The sequence below is a fragment of the Parambassis ranga genome, chromosome 18 (genome assembly GCF_900634625.1).
Source record: "Parambassis ranga chromosome 18, fParRan2.1, whole genome shotgun sequence".
NCBI lineage: Eukaryota > Metazoa > Chordata > Actinopteri > Ambassidae > Parambassis > Parambassis ranga.
The window spans coordinates 2,550,810-2,570,605 of record NC_041038.1 but is presented as its reverse complement, the minus strand read 5'-3'; the positions used below and the strand labels follow the sequence as shown (position 1 = coordinate 2,570,605).

General features: G+C 41.1%; 1 protein-coding gene across 1 annotated transcript in view; it reads left to right on the top strand.

Moving 5' to 3' along the window:
* nlgn2a (neuroligin 2a) overlaps positions 1–19,796 on the top strand; it is a 151,492-nt gene that overhangs the window by 79,061 nt on the left and 52,635 nt on the right. Inside the window, exon 6 of the mRNA XM_028429364.1 lies at positions 17,003–17,152. Within this exon, the coding sequence (XP_028285165.1) occupies positions 17,003–17,152 (150 nt within the window). The remainder of the gene's footprint in view (positions 1–17,002; positions 17,153–19,796) is intronic.

The following is a 19,796-nucleotide window of genomic DNA, read 5'->3' as shown; positions in this document are numbered from 1 at the left end:
ATACATTAAGAATTGTGGTGCAAGAGTGAGCTACAAAAACTCTTTACCACCAACAGAAAAAATATTTTTGTTACTGTATGTTTAATATCCTAAACGACTGATTAACCTCTTTTCAAGAGCAACATTTTTTTACACATTTCTGTAAATGATAATAGTTGATTTAAAAGACCTTTTCCAACAATGTAGTCAATTTTCTTCATGACTAGTGATGATAAGAACACCAACCATCAAACAGGGTATTAAATTACAGTGAAATGGTATCATTAATCAAACAAAGCAGTAAAAGGTTTACCTCATTGAGTCTGCTGTATGTTTTTTATAAAAAGGCAGTCATTTTCTCACTTTCCTAGATTACAGGGATTATACAATCACTCTTTCATATTTTATTATGCCAAATACCTTCATTAAAGTTGCATGAAGAAATTGTTTCTCATTTATTACTGGGAAACTACAGACATGTATTGATTAGGACAATGCACTCATCATTATGTGATCTGGATGCTACCTAACACATTATTGATTTGAAGCAATGCTTTGATGAGATTGTTAAGTAGTTAAATGGGCCCTGATCTAAATAATAAAAAAATGGTCATAATCAAAGCACAATAATGGACTAATGGAAGGTGCTATTAGTCTGGATTGGTACATTAAGGATGTACAGGCAGGCGCTAGCAGCTTTAAAACTGATTAGGATAGACGGATGAAAGAAGAAAAGAAAGAAAGAAAGTTACTTTTAATGTACACAGAACAGTCAATGGCCAACAGTAATGTGTATTTGTCAAGAGTACCTATGGAAACTTAAGGTCTGATGAATTTATGAGTGTTACGTTAAAATACAATACAGAAAGGTTGACATTACAAAGGGGTTTATTATCATACAATTATGGCAATACAATATAACAGTATGATAACATGAAAGTTATGACACAATAAAAGTAGATATAAAGATAGATATGTTACAATGCAATATGTTATAATTCATTACAGATAGTATGTGCATATGATATATGCAAGATGTGATATGAAGCAGTATAAAATGGTATTACAGTATGGTAGAAAATACCAAATATATATATATATATATATATATATATATATATATATATATATATACTGTTTAAGTTAGTGTAATTAAAGTTCAGTACAGTACAATTAGATACACAGTGAAGATGTGTCTGACTGTTTCATAACAGCATATTTCATTAAGCCCAATGTTTTAGTGTGAATTTCACCATGCACAAAACTCAAAACTTCACATTATAATAGATAAATATTAACAGAAGGCGATATAACAATGGCCAGCATAATGCCTTTACAGCTTCTACCTGATCTTTTAACTGCAGTGCACACAAAATACTGTTCAAGCAGCAAATGCTTGTAAAACTTTTATCTGTAAAATTTATTGTCCCTGCTGGCTGCTTTATGCTTAAAACAATGGCTCCGCATCAGGCTTTGATAAATGCCCAGTAACAGTGCAGAAAGTTGTTCTTTGCTGGATGAGTGAGCACAGTGTACTGAATCAGCTTTTAATTAATGTCTCTCCATTGAATATATTGCATACAGTAATAGTTGAAAATGGCTTGGATGTCTTACTGTATTCTTAAGAAAAATGTATACGTTTGGCTTCCAGAGAGGGTTTTAGCAGTTAAGATCTGCAAGCTGTGATTACTATTTGTTAGAGAGGACAGAAAGAGAAGGATTTAAAGACTATAAAAACGGACAAAAAGACATAAGAGATGCATTAGTGAGACTGATGGCAGCAGCCGAGGAAGTCGCCTCTCAATACAGCGTGTTTATCAATGCCGAGCTAGATGAAAGACGTCAGTGCACCCCAAGTGGCTTTATCATAGAGACACTTCCACAAGAAACAATACACAACACTTATGGTGCACTCTCCTGGATGGCAAGATGGTAGATGGTATGAGGGTATAATATGAGTTTGTCGTTGTCTTTGTGAAGCTTTTGTCTCAATTTCCTCCTTGTTTTTTAACTCTCTCCCCTCCCCTCCCCCCCTCCCCCTCCTCTTCCTCTATCTGTCTCTCCATATTATGTGTTGTTTCCACTCTGGTTATAACTCCACTAACAGGCGCTGGCCCGTGGGCAATGCAGCATCTCTCTGCGTCGGCTTTTCCGTTCTCAGACGTACACTACTCGCTCTTGTCTTAGAAAAACAGCGTCATGCAAGCACGAAGACTTGGCACGTTTCATCTTTTTCATATAATTGGGAGCATCCAGGAAGATGCTCTCCTGCTAAATCTCCCCATTTCCTGGTGGATTTTCACCGAGGACACAGTGTAATATTCAATGTACACCACAATACGCATTCTTAAATCTCCAATTTGCGAAATACAAAAGGACCGTGAGCAATCAGGAATGGAAAATATGCTGGCCGGCCTCCATTATATTATTTATTTCACCATTTTTACATCCTTATGTGTTGAGTACAAATTACTTTCTAAGAGGATTTTCAATGAAATGAGGTGGCACAGAGACAACGTTGAGTAGTACTGTATATTGAAACATGATGAAAAGAGAATGGACATAAAACCAGAGAGGGGTAGCAAGAAGAAGGAGCCTAAAAAGCAAAATGAAACCAAAGATGAGGCCCAGCTTGTGAAAGGATAAAACGGCACAGTACAAAATTACTAAATAGAATCTTCTGCAGGGACTGATCAGCTCCACTGTCAAACCAACTTTATTTTAACATTACTACAGAGGCTCAATCTTGTGTCTCTCTCTAACAGCCTGTCTCTCTCTGTGGGCCTCTCAGTTATTTGCTGCCAAATCTCTCTGCATCCCCTTTACCTTAATGCTCGGCCCACGGCATGTCAAGGTTGTGTCAATATCATGTCGAATACACCTACTCTATCGCACGCTGACTGACAGATAGTATTTTATTGAGCTCAAAACCCTTTGACAAGACAAAGAAAGTGAAGAGGAGGGAGCCTGTGGAAGAGGCTGAGATAAAAAAGGATGGGAAAGTAGCGGGAGAAAGAAAGAGAGAGCTAGCTGGCGCCTGTGTGGCCTCAGCTAGCTCAGTGCTTGGGAAAAATAACCACAGTTTTGTCTTTTTTTCACTTGGCTGGGTTTATTGCCATGTTTAATGACTATAAGGGACCTAGGGAAGAAACAGTGAAGGCTGGCTCACCTCCTCTTCCACTCCTGGACCTCAGTGAATACCCCCAATGCTGGCTTTGAGCTAGCCAAGAGCTATTGTGGGGTCTATTTAATCCAAATCAATAAATAAAGTGCTCACTGAAACAAATGAAGTTTGGAATTGTCAAAATGTATTGTAGAAAGGACCTCCCAGCACACATTACTGATATCACTTACATTAGTGAAGCCTTGCAGAATAACACAGCTATGTATTTAAGCTCGATGCCTGTGATGGAGTCAACAGTACAATTACTGTGTAGTGGCACCTGGTTCAGTATTTTAACAAGAGAAGATGCTGTACTAGCAATAGCTAATGACTGCAGCAGTTGTGTTGCTGCTGTTTTACCCTCTTATACTGTTGTATTGAAAGTATGGATTCAATTATTTTGGAGAGTATGTTCACTGTTAGGCTTGATGGATGAAGAGAGAGTGATGCAGTGTGTGTGTGTGTGATGGAGGGTGTTTAACAACAGGATGCAGCTATGGATGCTTGCCAGTCTTTAGTCCCTTCTCTCACCACATGCCGTCCTCACAAAACTTGGGTTGATGCAGTGTTGTGTCACAATTTACCTACTGCACTGGAGAGATTTGATAATAAGAATATGAATTTATTTTACTCTCTTCATATTGTGTTGATGAAGATTCTCAGTCATCCAGGTCATCATATGTAGAGAAGATTGAAGCAAGGCGTCTGGACTTGTGGAGTTTTCTAGAAGACGTTTCGCTGCTCATCCAAGCAGCTTCATCAGTTCTAACTGTTTGGTGGGGAAACATGGTTTATATGTAGTTACAGACCTATGTGGGTGGGTCTGGGTAAAAACTTAAAAAAACTGAAAAAGCAATAGCGCTAAATGTTTCCATACTTACCTGTGATGTTCTGGCTGACTGGGCCAGGTGTGTCTAACGACTGGCTAACGACTATGAAACTGCCGGAGGGGGACTGGTTGACAGCCCTTTGTTCTTACTGTGAGTATGTGCAAACTTCCTGGGAATGGATGGAATCACTGCATTGTATGTGGTGGAAAGATGATGTCTGAGGCCACCACCTCTGTTAAGGGAAGGTTTTTCCAGCTTAACATAGATGGCTTCCTTGACTCCTCTTTCATACCACCTTTCCTCCCTGTCTAAAATGTGAACATTGTTGTCCTCAAAGGAGTGTCCTTTGTCTTTGAGGTGGAGGTGAACAGCTGAGTCTTGTCCTGAGGAGGTGGCTCTCCTGTGCTGAGCCATTCTTCTGTGGAGTGGTTGTTTAGTTTCTCCAATGTACAGATCAGAGCATTCCTCACTGCACTGGACTGCATATATCACATTGCTGTGTTTCTCCCTGGGAATCTTATCCTTCGGGTGAACCAGTTTCTGTCTCAGTGTTGTCATCGGTTTGAAATGGACCGGGATGTCATGGTTGTTGAAGATCCTGCGGAGTTTCTCTGATACTCCTGACACATATGGAATGGAGATGTTCTTTCTCCGCCGGTTGTTGTCCTTGATGAGTGCCCACTTCGGGTAGCCACAGGTTTGCAGGGCCTTCCTGATGTGGTGTTGCTCCTTCTTCTTCCCCTCTGAGCTGGTGGGTACAGTTTGTGCTCTGTGCTGCAGGGTCCTGATGACTCCCAGTTTGTGTTCCAGTGGGTGGTGTGAATCAAACAACAGGTACTGGTCCGTGTGTGTGGGTTTCCTGTACACTTCCACATTGAGGCTCCTGTCCTCCTCAATATGTACTGTGCAGTCCAAGAAGGCCAGATTGTAATCCTTAGTGTCCTCCCGAGTGAACTTGATGTTGTTATCCACTGCGTTGATGTGTTCTGTGAACCGTTCCACTTCGTTGATCTTGATTTTGACCCAGGTGTCATCCACATATCTAAACCAGTGGGGGTGGTTCCAGGATAGGAACTCAGGGCTCTTCTCTCCACTTCTTCCATGTAGAGGTTGGCCACAATAGGAGACACAGGGGATCCCATCGCGCAGCCGTGCTTCTGTCTGTAAAAGTTCCCATTGTACTGGAAATAAGTGGTGGTCAGGCAGAGGTCCAGCAGGTCACAGATGTGGTCTGGCGTTAGGTTGGTTCTCTCCTTGAGTGTGCTGTCTTGTGTGAGGCACGTCCTTACCATCTCTGTGGCTTCTGATGTAGGGATGCAAGTAAACAAGGAGGTGACATCAAATGAGACCATGGTGTCATCTGGGTCCATTTGGATCTTCTCCACCCTGTTCACAAAGTCCTGTGAGTTGTGGATGTGATGTGGTGTGTTACCTACCAGTGGTGTCAGGAGTTCAGCCAAGTGCTTAGCCACGTTGTATTTGACTGAGTTTGTGCTGCTGACGATGGGTCTGAGGGGGACTCCTTCCTTGTGTATCTTGGGGAGTCCATACAGGCGTGGAGTGGCTTCCCCAGGATACAGTCGAAAGTAGAGCTTGCGGTTGTTTATTTGATCCTTCTCCAGTTTTTGTAGGTAGCTGACTAGTTTCTTCTTGTAGTTTCCGGTGGGGTCCCTCTTCAGTGTCTCATATGTGGCTGTGTCACTGAGGAGATCTGTCACTTTGGAGTGGTAGTCCTGTGTGTTGAGTACCACTGTGCTGATGAACTGCTGATGAAGCTGCCTGGATGAGCAGCGAAACGTCTTCTAGAAAACTCCACAAGTCCAGACGCCTTGCTTCAATCTTCTCTACATACTCTCTTCATAGTTAAAGTTAAGTTCTAAATTACAGCAGGAAATGTAATAAAACCTTAATGGGTCATTACATTAGTTTACTTGCTGTTTCTTACTAAAACATGCTCATGAAATAGCAACAAAAACATATATTTATACTGTTAATTGTAAAATGTGGGTTGTAGATTCAGTTGCCATGTAACCTCATCAGAAACACTTTCTTGGCTTGAATAAACAGCAAAGCTTCTTTAAGATTGAACAAAAAAAAAAAAGATCCACTTTGTCATGCTACATAATCACCCCAAAGCGTGGCGTACATTTTTGTGCAACTGTCATGAAGATGTAACACACAAGGAAGAAAAACAGAGAACACAAAATACGTAAGTGCATATTTTAGTGTAAAAAGAAAACAAATTACAGATGATATTCTCCCAGACAGTACTGATATTTTACAGTGTTTACAAGGCTTTGTTTTGTAATTTCATTAGTTTTACCTCTCTGGTGGCTTAATAAAAAGAAAAAGTAAATAATGTGAACAAAACAAAACAACATTCAGCAGCGATCACTTACAGATACAGTGGGACCTGGTTGCGCGGCCTATTTTCAGATTGTGTATAAATAGTGCTAAAATTTTAGTGAAATTTTCACTCACAGGAGAGAGAGTGAGTTGTGATCGAGTGGATCGGAGGAGGAAAATTCCAGGCACATCCTGGGATGATTTTACAGTTTTAACACTCAGCTGTACTACTTTTGGTTTAGTTGCATTGATGAAAGGGAAATGTGTGTCGAATCCTCACAGAAGGTCTGACAGCTAGTAGAATTTGCCACTCTGCCATCAAATTAACTGTCAGGACAGACAAGATGAGATAAGTGTCTGCTGATAATCCATACTCCCACTCTGGGGGCCATGGAGCACAAACATGACCATCTCCGTGCGTGTAATATGTTTGATTGAAGATTAACAGCTGTGCACACGTTTTCATGCCCTGTGGTAAAACTTTGCCACATCCCTGAGATCAAACTGCAGGAAGCCCGCACTCGCTTACTGATATAGTAAACAGCAGGAAAGATAAGTCATGTCTCTCAGTGCGCATGCACTCCTGCTATTTTCAGTTACAAACGCTACACCGTATTTGACCGGCCGCTGCTATTTTCCAATGCACGTAGTCTCTTTCTCTCTTTGTACTCCGTGTGTTTGTGTGTTTTTACCTGGATTCCATTGTAACTGTCGGAGGTGCATTCCAATTAAGGAGGTATTGTTATGTATGAGATGGGTAGCGGTGGGTAGTGTCAGAGCTGACAGCATTACTTAATGGGAACGCTGGTGTCTGAATGGAGACGAAAGCGAAGACTTTCTCCGCCCAATTTATTGTTACTCTGCTGCTCCTGCAGGAACTCACAAATAGAAAAAGAATACATTAAAGCTGCAAGATAACACACTCTACAGTTCCATATATAACAAACATACTCTAAGTCCTGCATTGTTCTTTTATTTAATTAAACAATAAGTTCTCCTTAACAAAAACAAATCTAAGTTGTAAACACACATTAAAAAACTGTAACAAAAAGAAAATGACAAACAGTGTCAGATATATTAACACAGTGCTGTTAATATATCAAGCACCCTTTGTTCGCCTATGCTAGTTGCCTGATAGAAATTGTTGTGATTCACTCTTTATAGAATCAACATGAAGCAATAAGATAATATTGATTATGATTTCATGGTTTGTTATTGTATTCTGAATTTACAGGACTGGGCTCAGGTTAAATGTGAATGAGGTCTTTTTTTTATTTATTGTTTAATCTAATGCCATGTTAGTAATTTATGACCTGTTTTACACTGACAATGTGACAAAACGACTTGATTTCTGTAATACAAAATTTGTGTCAGGATCCCCAGCTGTTGTGACATCTAATTAGGATTGTGCATGGAGTAATGTGTTTCCATGTAGGAGTCTATATTAGTTAAAATGTAAAAACTCAATCAGAGTATCTCTCTATTGGGGAGGCGGGGACCAACCAACCTCTGGGTTCCAGTCAATAAGACCTCACAGCAACACACACTCACACTCATTCAATCCCAATTAGACCCCAGACACCCCATGAAAGCAAGGCTGATCGGCAGCCCCAGTAATGGCCAGATCGTTATAGGAGGTGAGGGCAGAGAGGCCGAGAGAGGGAGAGAGGGAGGTGGACCGGGGATAATGAGAGGTTGCACGAGGACAGACAAGGAGGGATACAAGGAGGAGCACTGGAGCATGGTTGATTATATTTTATTTATAGACATACACACAATGTACAAGTACAAAAACCAATTATGGTAAATGCCTTTATATACAGGCATGTTTGCTTGGGAGCCTTTTCATGACATTCATTTTTTACACTCAGTATTGCTTAAAGAAATAACCTGCAGCGTATTCAGTATATAGAAACATTTCCTTACGCTCTGATAATTCATGGAACTGTTACATCTTGGCTTGACCCCTAAACAAATGATTTTTTTAAAAAAATGTATTCTTAAAGAAAAGTACACACACACAAAGGAGAGATGTGCAAGCGTCAGGATCGTTGGTATGCTATAAGGCTTAAGAATAGCTTTTAAGCAATCAGGCGGCAACATAGTAAACAATAAGGCGGGAGGGTAGGTTTTCAGCAGTGAGGCTCAAGTATAGTCTTTAACAAGGAATAAGGGGTATGTGTGTAATAACAAAGGAGAGTTTGAAAGCAACATGGTTGGGTAGTATACAGGAGTTTTTGGTGATATAGGAGCCCTTTAAACAAAATAAGGAGTGAGAGGTGAAGCAACATGGAGTGTAAAATTAATGGTAAGGGTTACACACTCTCTAGGATTAAAAATCATATTACATTTTTTGTTATTACACTCTAATATGTTATAGAATCCAATTATGTAACAGTATCGTTGGACAATATTATTGCAAATCACTTACAGCTGGTCATCTGCACATGTAGTAAACCCCTCTGCTTGTCAAGGTTCATGAGTTTGGTTTCTTCTGATTGACCCCAAGCAACTGATCAGACCAATCAAAAGTGGGTTGATCCACACATCCATGCTCCTAATTTCTACCTCCAGGAGGGTCTTGGTAGCAATCTATAAAGGGAGGCTAGATATCTGAGCATCCTCACAGCTGAAATTCTTCCTAAACATCTTACTCGAGGTTCTAAAATGCTGGAGTAGTGTGGATGAAAGGCATAAATGTAGCGAAAGTTGTGTGTAGGTTCTACACCTGTGCAAGTGGTAAAACTCTCTGTGCCAGCAGGTGGCAGTAGTTGGTATTTGCCACTCGAGAAGCTAGGACACAACAATCTTGGTCAACACTGACTGATCGGATGGTTCTCAGCTTTCCACACCCTGTAGTAGTAAACAATAAGAGGTAAAGGGTAGTTTTAAACAGTATGATGTTTATGCAAAACAATGAGGCTATTCTTCAAGTATCAAGAAACTAGGGGGATGACCAAAAGATTCAGATTTACTATAGCATTGATATTTATATGAGCAGCTGTGTAGCTTTCTCCCTGTATTTCTGTGTTTACAGACTTCAAACAAGCCATTATTATCTCAAAACACACATAAACCTGCACTCAAACACACTCGCCTAAAAATTAGACTGTTTTGTTAGCAGTCGAGCGTAAAGAATGTGGAGATAAAGAAAAAGGAAATGAAAGGGAAACAAGGAAGAAGAGGAGCGGGGTCAACTTCAGTCCAAAAGGCTTAAGGCTGAAAGAAAGGGATGTGGAAAATAGAAGAGAAGGGGGCTGTTATGTGAAGGAAGAAGGGAGAGCCAGCAGTGGGAAAACAAGGACAATGCCTGTGTTTGTGTCGTCTTTGTCTCTGTGGCATTTTGGAGGACAGACAAGCTGTGTGTGTGTGTATTTGGTCCCCCCCATCCACTCAATTTGTGGAATTGATCCACTCCCTAATAGTGAGCAAAACAGAAAAAGTCAGCCTCATCCAACCACTATTTATAACAGAGACAGGAGAGAGGAGGAGGAGGAAGAGGAGGAGGGGGGTGAGAAATATAATTTAAGAGTAGAAGTGCAACAGAAACCCATGACAGAAAGATGAAAAAAGATAGAGGAAGACAAATGAAGGGAAGTAATGCAAGAGCCTGCTCAGTACAAGTGGAAGAAAAACAAGAAGCTTCAACATGTTTGCGAGAGGAAAGAAGAAATAGACTCACCAAGAGGCTAGAGGCCAGCGCTAGATTAAGACGGAAGAAGGAAGAGCGAAAGATTAAAAGAGAGGAGGGGAAACAGAGATCAGAAAACACACAAGTGGCAAAGACGAGAGGCCAACGTAGCGCCTGCTGGAGTGTGTGAGCACAACGGGACTCTTGCAGGTGGTAAGAGTGAGCGGACAGAGAAGGGATGACAAGGGGAGAAAATTAGAGAGGTACACTTGTGTTTTTGGAGAGCTTGTTGTTGAAAGACTGGCCCAGGCGGGTATTCTTATTCCCCGTGGTCCCGTGATCTTTGTCTCTCTAGCTCGCTCTGCTCCTTTTTACTTCGCCCACACTTAATCTGCTGGGGGAGCAGAGAGGCATCGCTGTCTGATTTTAGGAAAGTGGTTACAAGGAGGTGTAGAGCTCACATACAAAGAGGGATGGGGAGTGGATGCTGAACATCTTTTTTTACGGATCATAATTCATACAGAGATATATGTGATAATTGTCACCATGTAAGCACCACAGAAACATCGCATACCTTCCTGTTGGGGCTGTTTGCTTGTTGTTGTTAGGCTGTGGAGTCTGTTGGTCCGATCTTTGGAAGCATATTGAGCTGTGAGGTGGGTGTTTGCTTTCTCTGTCGCAGGCAGTAGACGTTAGTGTAGACAGAGTACAAACAGTACAGCAGCTAGGATCATCCAAACTTCATGCTGATCCCTGCAGCCCCAGTGTTAAAAGCTCAGGCTGACAGAAAGAACAGAACACTGTGTGTGTGTTCTCAGTCTATGCAGAGCTTCTTTCAGCACTTTTTGTGGTCAGAATTATCTTATTGTTCGAATATTACATTTTTATGGTTTGATTTAGTTACTTCCTGTTTTATTTTGAAAGGCCCTATTCCCTTGTGTTTCTATGTGTATTTTAACCCTCCATAATTACCTGCCCAGCCCTAGTGTGTTCCATGTGTCTAGTTGTCCTCCCTCTTGTGTATATAAGGAGTGTGTTTTCACTCAGTTGCTAGTTCGTCCCCGGCGTTCTCCAATGTTCGTATGTGTTCCTGCTCCCTGACCTCTTTGTGATTACGCTGCAGTGGTTTGGATTGTTTCGTTTTTTTTGGACTTTTGGGTTTATTCTTGTATTTTTGTGTTTCTGGATCTTTTGTGGCTTATTAGAGCTCTCCTTTTGAACTGGGTCTTTTGAGTTGTCCGCTAGACGTCGTCTACCTCAGAGCCGCCAGGAGACAGGCTCCGCTCGGTGTGGCCTTCTCTTGGCTTTCTGCACTGAGCCTGGTGGGACTTCTACAGTGACTCTGGAGGTTTCCTGCTCTGACCCTGGAGAGTCCCAGTCTCTAGTGTCCTGTCCAGACCTGGGTAGTATTATTTATTATATTAGTTAGTTGTATTCATGATCTCGTTGGCTGGACATTTTACTAGGATGGAACAGGATGTTTGGCTGTACCAAGAATAAGGTGCTCGGATGAGCTGACCAAAGCCATGGTTGATATCATTAATGGCATCACCTCACCAGTGTTCGGCTGTCTAAGGTGTTTCTTTCACCTTTCCTAATAGACATTATTAGGTGAACAAACCACTGGTGAGATTCACCATCATATCTGTTTTGACCTGGTCCCTAATACTTAGGCCTGTCATGTAGTCAACAGAGGCCTGATGCACCAAGCTTGTTGTACACTGGCAGAATTCCTGTAATAGTTCATGTTCTTCACATAAGGATTCTTACTTTTATTAGGCTGTTAACAGGCTCACTGGTAAAAAGTCTAACTGCCAAAGAGCCACTTTTCACTAAAATAAGTGCACAAGATCACTTCTACAAGGCTCTTCTTTTATATGCACATTGGGTGTTATTGATTAGGATTGTACCATAAAGGAAGAGAATACAACTTTATATAGGTCTATAAATTGTATACTAACATAATACTTAACCCATGACAAATAGATGAAATACATTTTTTTTTACTGAACCTTTATTACACAGTTACGAACTTGTGTCTCTACAATTAGAGATGTCACAAAACACATTACCCTCTCATAGTACTTACTGAATGTCTAGTGAACTACCCGTACTTTGTGTAAAGAAGCTTATTCCAGTGCAAGTTCAAACCATTCTTAGAGGTATTATGATATCAGTGCATGGACACACACACACGTCGCAGATGCAATCAGTATGGCCTTCGCCTTGATCCATTGTGTCCTAACGATTTAAGCCCTGCTCGGTGGTCAGCTCTGCTGCTGTGCATCTCATCACATCCCATTCATCACAGTGTGAATGTCTCCACCTCAAGCAGCCCTTTGTGGCATTAGCCTGCCAGTGACCTCCCAGTGACCCACATACACGGACACACTCATCTTGCTTGAAATGGATGGGTTTTTCTTAGTCTGCACAGTTATTAGATTGCAATGCAATATTTAAAAACTGCATGATTTTACACATTTACAAATTCATCTATTTGGAGTGAGAGAAATCATTTTAGTTTTTCTATCATTTTATTTCTTATTGCTGAAGCTACATTTTATATTGACTGTAAATTGTGAATGTACAGTAATTCCATATATTTCTAAAACAGTTTTACCTGCACGTTAAAGATAAGATTTTTGCAGTAATTCTGCTCCATCGTGGCAAAAATTGCAGGGCTCCAATGTATTCCCTTTATTATATAGTTGCAATATTTTCAGCTTTGTGTAACCTTTCTGTTAATTGGACCGCTAGTACAAAGGGCCTCTGTGTATTTGCACACAGGTGACAGTTCATCATTTGCTGTGAGCAATTTCCCTATTATTACAGTTTGGAACCTAAGTGTAAAAGGTCAATATTTATCTCTACCTCGTGTGTACACACATGCACACACACATAGGTGTGTCTATACTAATGAAAACAGAAGAAGTGGGGGGGAAAGGGGTGACGTCAAGCCTATATGGATGAAAAAATGCCAATTTACAGGACTTTCTGTATGAACCGCTGTTCCCTCTTGAGCTAAACCTGATTCAATATCTTTTTAATTATGGCGCTGTGTAAGGAGACGGCCTTAAACTCCCATCTCTCCACGCTCAGGTTAACATATGGGAAGATGATATCTCAGCAGGCTGCAGCATGCTCTTTTCTATTAAGAAGTAATATGCTGTATCCTCCACACACGCCACACACTCTTCTGCTGTTGTACCTCAGAGGACATCCGGCTGAGTCGAGATGCAGTTGAGGTTAATCCTCAGTGTATAGCATTAACAAATATAATATTAACATGTACTTGCAAATATAAGGCATCTCTGTTTAACCCTGAAGTTCGGCCGTGAGTGCATATCAGTCTCCGATGCACGTGTCAGCAAACATCAATAACCATAAAATCAGCGCCTGACATCGACGCTGCAGCCCTGTGACTAATCAGTCAGTTGATAATGCAGTGTAGACGGGCGGCCTGCGTTTCATCAGGAGACCAGAGGGTGGTGTCTCCGAGGGCAATGGTGGGCGGTGAGCTAAACTGGAACACTCGACACAAGTTTAGGCCTAATCGTCTCATTGTCTCCGTTCTGCTTGAAAGGATCAGCAGCCATGCTAAGCTCCTCGGGGTACCAGCCCTCTGCTGCTCTTTGCCATCTTGCTTTTGTTTTTGTTTACTGAGCAGAGACATTTTTTTACAACAGTATTGTTAGATTATTTGACTTTGTTTACCTGTTCCAATTAAATTTCGAGGTACTTCTTTCTCTACTATGGTTTATATTGTTTTCTATTGTTGATGTGCTTTTATGTAGTTAATCTGAGCAACTGTAGTAGTAGTAGTAGTAGTAGTAGTGGCCATAGTAGGACGCATAATGCTGCTTTGGATATGTGAATTATTCATACATCACCACAGTACTGCTTATAGTGGTGTAAAAAGTATTCCCTCACCATAAAATACACTCTCAAGTACAACTTTGTGGGCAAAAAAACAGATTTCTGAACAGCAGCATTAGTAAATCTCCATGTGACAGCCATGTATAGTGCAGTAATAATGTTGACCTGTCGTTTAATTCTCCACCCTTTAAGTCCTTTAGTCACCGTATAAATACAACACAAATCAGCTGCTACCCTGCTATGTCATGATTAAGCTTCCCTCCTACTGCATCAGCTCTTGTCTGCATTGGAGTGTTCACCATCTGTCGATAATCAACCATAAAATGTATGGGATTTGTTGAGGCTTTGTATGTATATTGTGGAAACTGTCCCTATTTCCCCACAGCCTCTGTGGTACAGGACATTATGTAGTCATGCAGCGCCTGTTTTGTTTGTCTGTAGTCACGTTGTGAGCAAAATAGCTCATGAAAAACAAATGATGCAAATATTCTACATACACCACAGGTTCTCCCAGTAGAGCTGATGAACTGATTAGTTTCTTGAAGCACTTTGATGCATAAGAATTGTGTATTTTTCTAAGTTTACATGGCGGAAACCATGGGTGGGTTAGTGTTTTGTGTAAGCATTTTGAGAAATTCATGCAGACACTTGGAGCCTAACCTGTCTGTAGGCGTTGCTTGCTGAACTTCATTTGTGGTAGAAACACGACAAAGCCAGAGGCAGATAAAGAAACATAGAGCCTGAGAGAGGGAGAGAACTTGTAGCCCCCGAGGGCCTCAGGCCTATCTGTCACTGTGCCACAGCGATCTGCCCTGTAACTGATCCATGGACACAGAGTCCACAGGTCAACTGTGACAGCCTGATTGGTATGTGTGTGTTTGTGTCCCATGTGGGTGTGGGTGGGTACATCATTGCTTTGCATCTGCATTCTGTCTCCCACAATGCCAGTGGCTGTCAGTCTTCATCTGCTGTTAGAGAATGCAAAGATGTGTGTGTAGGAAGCTCGTACGTGGTCATTTGCCGCTAATGAAATGACACACAGGTAGAGACGTGGCGAAGGGCATCGCAGGGTTAGAGATGCACAAGAGTAATATGTTGCTACGGCAACAGTCAATGAGACTTTGTCCATGTGAGAGTGGCTCATGTAAGGAGAGTGAGCAACTAAGAGAGAGGAGAGGCAGTTGCCATAGCGACTCGCCATTGCGGCTGCCTGTAAATTTCTGTCTCCCTAGTGTGAGTGTGTCTGCCTCACTGAGGCACCGGTTTTAGCGTCATGGCGGTGCACATGCATGTGTACAGGGTGAAACACTGGATGTGTGCTCCAGCAGGTGTTTCACATACTACATTTGTATAATATATAACATATCAGCAGGTTTCAAAGGGAGCTAAACATTCTCCACCTCTCCTTCCCTTCAATAACAGATGCTGTAGTGGTTATTTATGTGGTTGTTCTGCACTACTGCTCTCTCATATCCTGGGGCCCACACATGCACACAGACGCACACACACTAAAAAGCCAACAGGGGCTGTCACCGTGCCACAGTTCTAAGTCTTGCGTGCCATATGCTACCGTGGGCTCCTGGCAGACAGGAGCATCGTTGCTCACAGTCAGCTGGGAGACTGGTTCAAAGGCCAACAAGGGCCCATCAGGGACTGTTCTGCCTGCAAACACTGCGCTACAGGATTGGGCGTCTGTTAAAAACTCTTGTGACTGATTCTGGGTTCTTTTTGAAATGATCTGAGATAACAAAATTAAACACCAGACTGTAGCTTTATGAATGACAGTTCACTAAACTCTCTCAGCTCCCTTGTTAAAATTTTTAAAGGCAAATCTGTGTGTTGACTGTTTAATGTAACAATAAGTATTGCCTATTGCGATACACAGGTTGGGATTCAATATGTTGCAATATGTCACAATACTCAATACTGCATATTTAAGTTGAAAAACAGAATAATAATACACTAAAAATAGATGATAGAAAACATGCTGTACACTTTTGTATAAATTTTAACTTAACAACAAAGCAAAATGAAAACAAGACTTTTCAAGAAGCATCCCTCAGCCTAAATATAGCATTCTAATGGCTCAACGTGGAATTTTATGTGAAACTTTTCCATTATCCTTCCATTTTTGTAACCTTAAGGCAGGACCCATTAACAATTTGTGCCACTACAAAATGATAGTATCCTAGAAAACTGTGTTTTCTAGAGATTTTCCCGCAGGGAAATTGACCCAGAAATAGGTTGATGTAGCTGTCCCTGCCGCTCAGGGCTGGATGCGATTTGCATTTATGGGAGTTCCAAGTTCCAAGGTGCAAAATAAAACGAGAATATTATGGAAATTCATTGCAGACATGATATATTAAGAGCCAGTGGCCTTTTATTATCTGTTGATTGCACGCAGAAGGCTCTTCTTGAGAGCGGGGTATAGTCATAGGCGCCTCTTCCCTCAGGCCCAGCTTTAAAATGTCTCCTCATGTCACGCTGGTCCATTTTTTTGTTCTGTAAATTGCGCATGTGGTGGCCAGTTACTTTCAGTGCGTTTACTGTGTCGTCCCAGAGTGCCTTTTTACACGGTGTTAAAGCATCTCTGCTCTGCAGCTGAGAGCTCTTTGGGGTGAACTTTGACACCATCAGTTGAAGCTCCCATAACAAAAGAGTTGTCGTGTACATTGATTTGTGCACTCTCAGTTTTAACTAATCGCCCGTGTCTGCTCCCAGTTTTCGGCTTTGATTTATAACCTTACACGGGTGGGATGCAGTTGCATGTGCTTAATTCAAACAGGAACTGTTATAGCCAGTGACAGACAGGTTAGCTCATGTATGCGACACAAGTCAGTGATTTTGTGCAAACGTTATTGCTTTAATCACCAGGAAACATTTGATTAGGCTATTGCAGTGGTGTGTCTTGTTACTGCCTGTTGCTGGAATCATTCTCTGAAATCTAAATTACCTCCAGCTTGTATTTAAAAGCTGACATCCAGCTGCAGAGAAAAGTGCACTTCTGATACAGTGCTGTGTTTTCATCCAGCCAAGCAATTTGCTGTTTGTTCAATATATTATGGCCTAACACAATGTGTGATCAAAGAGAATATGAGAAGCGTAAATACAGTTATTGACTTTTTTTTTCCTTTTATGCTCTCTATTCCCTGCTTTCTCCTGTGTGTGTGTGTGTAGATATTCGTGACCGTAGGAAGAAGCCTGTGATGCTGTTTATTCACGGAGGCTCCTACATGGAAGGAACCGGAAACATGTTTGATGCCAGTGTCCTCGCAGCCTACGGCAACGTGATCGTGGTGACCATGAACTACCGCCTGGGTGTACTCGGTGAGTAGTCCTCACGCTCCACCGACTATATAGTGAAGTGAAAACACTTTTTTTTTTAAATGTCCTCCTTCTCTTCTCCTTTTACCTGAATTGATTAAGCCAGCATTCGATGATATCAATAGAATCCCTCAGCCTAATGACAAGCAGCGAGGCTGTTGATCATGACAGCTCACTGTCTTATTGATTTCCATTCTTGATTCTTCCCATGTGCACACTCTAATTGTTTTGTTTTTTTGACCGTTACACTCTTGCACTGCAGAAATACACTTTATTTATGCGCTTCCTGTCAGTGTTGAGTAAGGTGTTTATATATAGTCAATATTATATATATATATATATATATATATATATATATATATATATATATATATATATATATATATATATATATATATAATATTGACTATTTCTAAAAACAAGAAGAATAAATCATGATAAATGGTCACAGATTATAGATATTGATGAAAGTTATGTTAGCAAAAAGCAGTGAATGCTGCTGTAACATAACAGTCTTGGCACTATAACAGTCTTTGTGTGTGTCACTGGTATTGCTAGCGACGGTGCTAATGTCTTACTTTACTTCTTGTACTGGTCAGCTTGTGTCTGATTTTAACTGCTTCCAACTACATGGAAGGCACGCATTACAGTGTGAAGATTTAAAACGTAGTGATAATAGTGTTGATGTCGTCTCACATCTTGTCAGCTCACTGCATGATCATTCAAATTTAATTAGATAAAGCTCACAAAGTGGTACCGGTATGTACTCACAAGCAGTGACAGTTATCCATGCTAATATGCTAATATGCTAATATGCAACTGACCGAGATCAGTCATTTGCACATGTGCTCATAATGTTCACTTTAAATTAACTTGCACCACCTTGGCTGTTTTCACCATGTGACATTCCTTCTTATTTATTTATCTATAGTCTGATTCCTGTGGTTGCCAGTAACTCTCACGGAAAACCCTATACAAAGACAGGAACAAGCATGCAAATCAGATACAGATCTGGCATTTGTACTGACACAGAAATGCACCTCACAATTTTTCATTTTAACTGCATGCCCTCGCTCGGCGCCTACAACCTCTAGATGTCTATTTTGCAGCTGTGTAATTCATTCCACAAAGAGCAGGGACTGTAAAAAAGGGAAAATGCCTTTAGAGAGAGTTTTGGAAGGGGAAGGCTTGGTTATGATGCACTTTTGAGCTGCTACTACTCAACGCATCACAGTCAAAAGTCAGGGATTTGGAAAGTGGTTAAGGTGGCTTTACAGGCCGAACGTTGTGCACTGTAACCCATCTGCTCAGGTCGCTGTGAGATCTTCCATCTCAGCTCTCCAGCACGAGCTTGTCATCCTTTCTCTCAAAATACACTCGACTTCTCCTCTTTGTTACTCACCACACTCTGTCTCGCTCCACTGAGACCAAGTAATTTAGCTTGGAGAGGAGGAACATGCCTCTAAGGAGGCAGGTGCTAACTAAAGGAAACTAAGTGCCTTAGATATTTCATTAGCCGAGGAGAGAGTAGGCTCCTGGAGGTTGTTTCGAAACCTGCCGCCTGGCTTTGATTAGTTTTGTTTCTCTCTTAAAGGACGTCACTGTGTTGTTTTCGGTTGGTACTTACACAGCCTTTACAATGGTGACAGATTTTCATTTGCATGCAATTACCTAAAGTGTTTACTTCTCAATGCATCTTTATTGAGTTCATCAGCATTTTTGCTCAAGTGGATAAGGAAAGGCAATCTAACATGTGGCTTGATTGTTTTTAAATAGCTGTCAGTCCTGCTACTGTAAAAAATAAGACTGTTCTGTAATTGCTAAGGAACACAAAAACATTTTTCTTCTGAAGGGAATACTATTGTACATAGCCTCAGGTTAGCTTAACTATTTCAACACATTAAAAGGATTTCTAGTTAATGCATCCAACTGTTTTACAAAAAAATTGGAGGCAATGATATGCCAGACCACTTCTTCCAATTGTGAAACATTTACACAAATCTGCATCACACAACCATCTTCTTATGCCTATGACATCTGTTTGTTATGTTACCAAGGTAACCACATCAGCCCCAAAAAATTCATCATCACTTGGCCTCTATATCTGTCTCTGTCTTCTGTGCTCTGGTTGCGTCTCTCCTCCTTATAGCATCCTATCTGTGACACTCTCATCACATTCTCTGAGTCAAGGAGAAAGCAAATTGAGAGGGAGACTTTGTCATTTGTATGCAAAGAGACATCCGCAGCTATCTCCCAAATATGAGAGCCATCCAGAGCAATTTGGCTGTGATTGGGAGAAATGTGAGTAATCTTTCGCCCCATGCATCCTATATGATGGACAGCCTTTTTTCTTTGACAGAGAGACACACAGAGCAGAGCCAGAATCGGGGTTAGAAAATGCACATTTGTGCCTTTTAGAAGTGGTTTGTGTCGAGCATGTTTAGCCGCATTCACTCATGCATATCTGTGGATACGGTGTGTGATGCTTTCTGCTGTGTTTGTGTTTCTACTTCAGCAATCCTGACATGCTGATTTGGAAGGGCAATGCAGGAATTATTGATACAGAAGGTCCATGTGTTCACGTGGAACGTAAACTTAATACCTTCTGTGCTTATGTGCATGAGTTTATCCTCTGTATCAAGTGTCA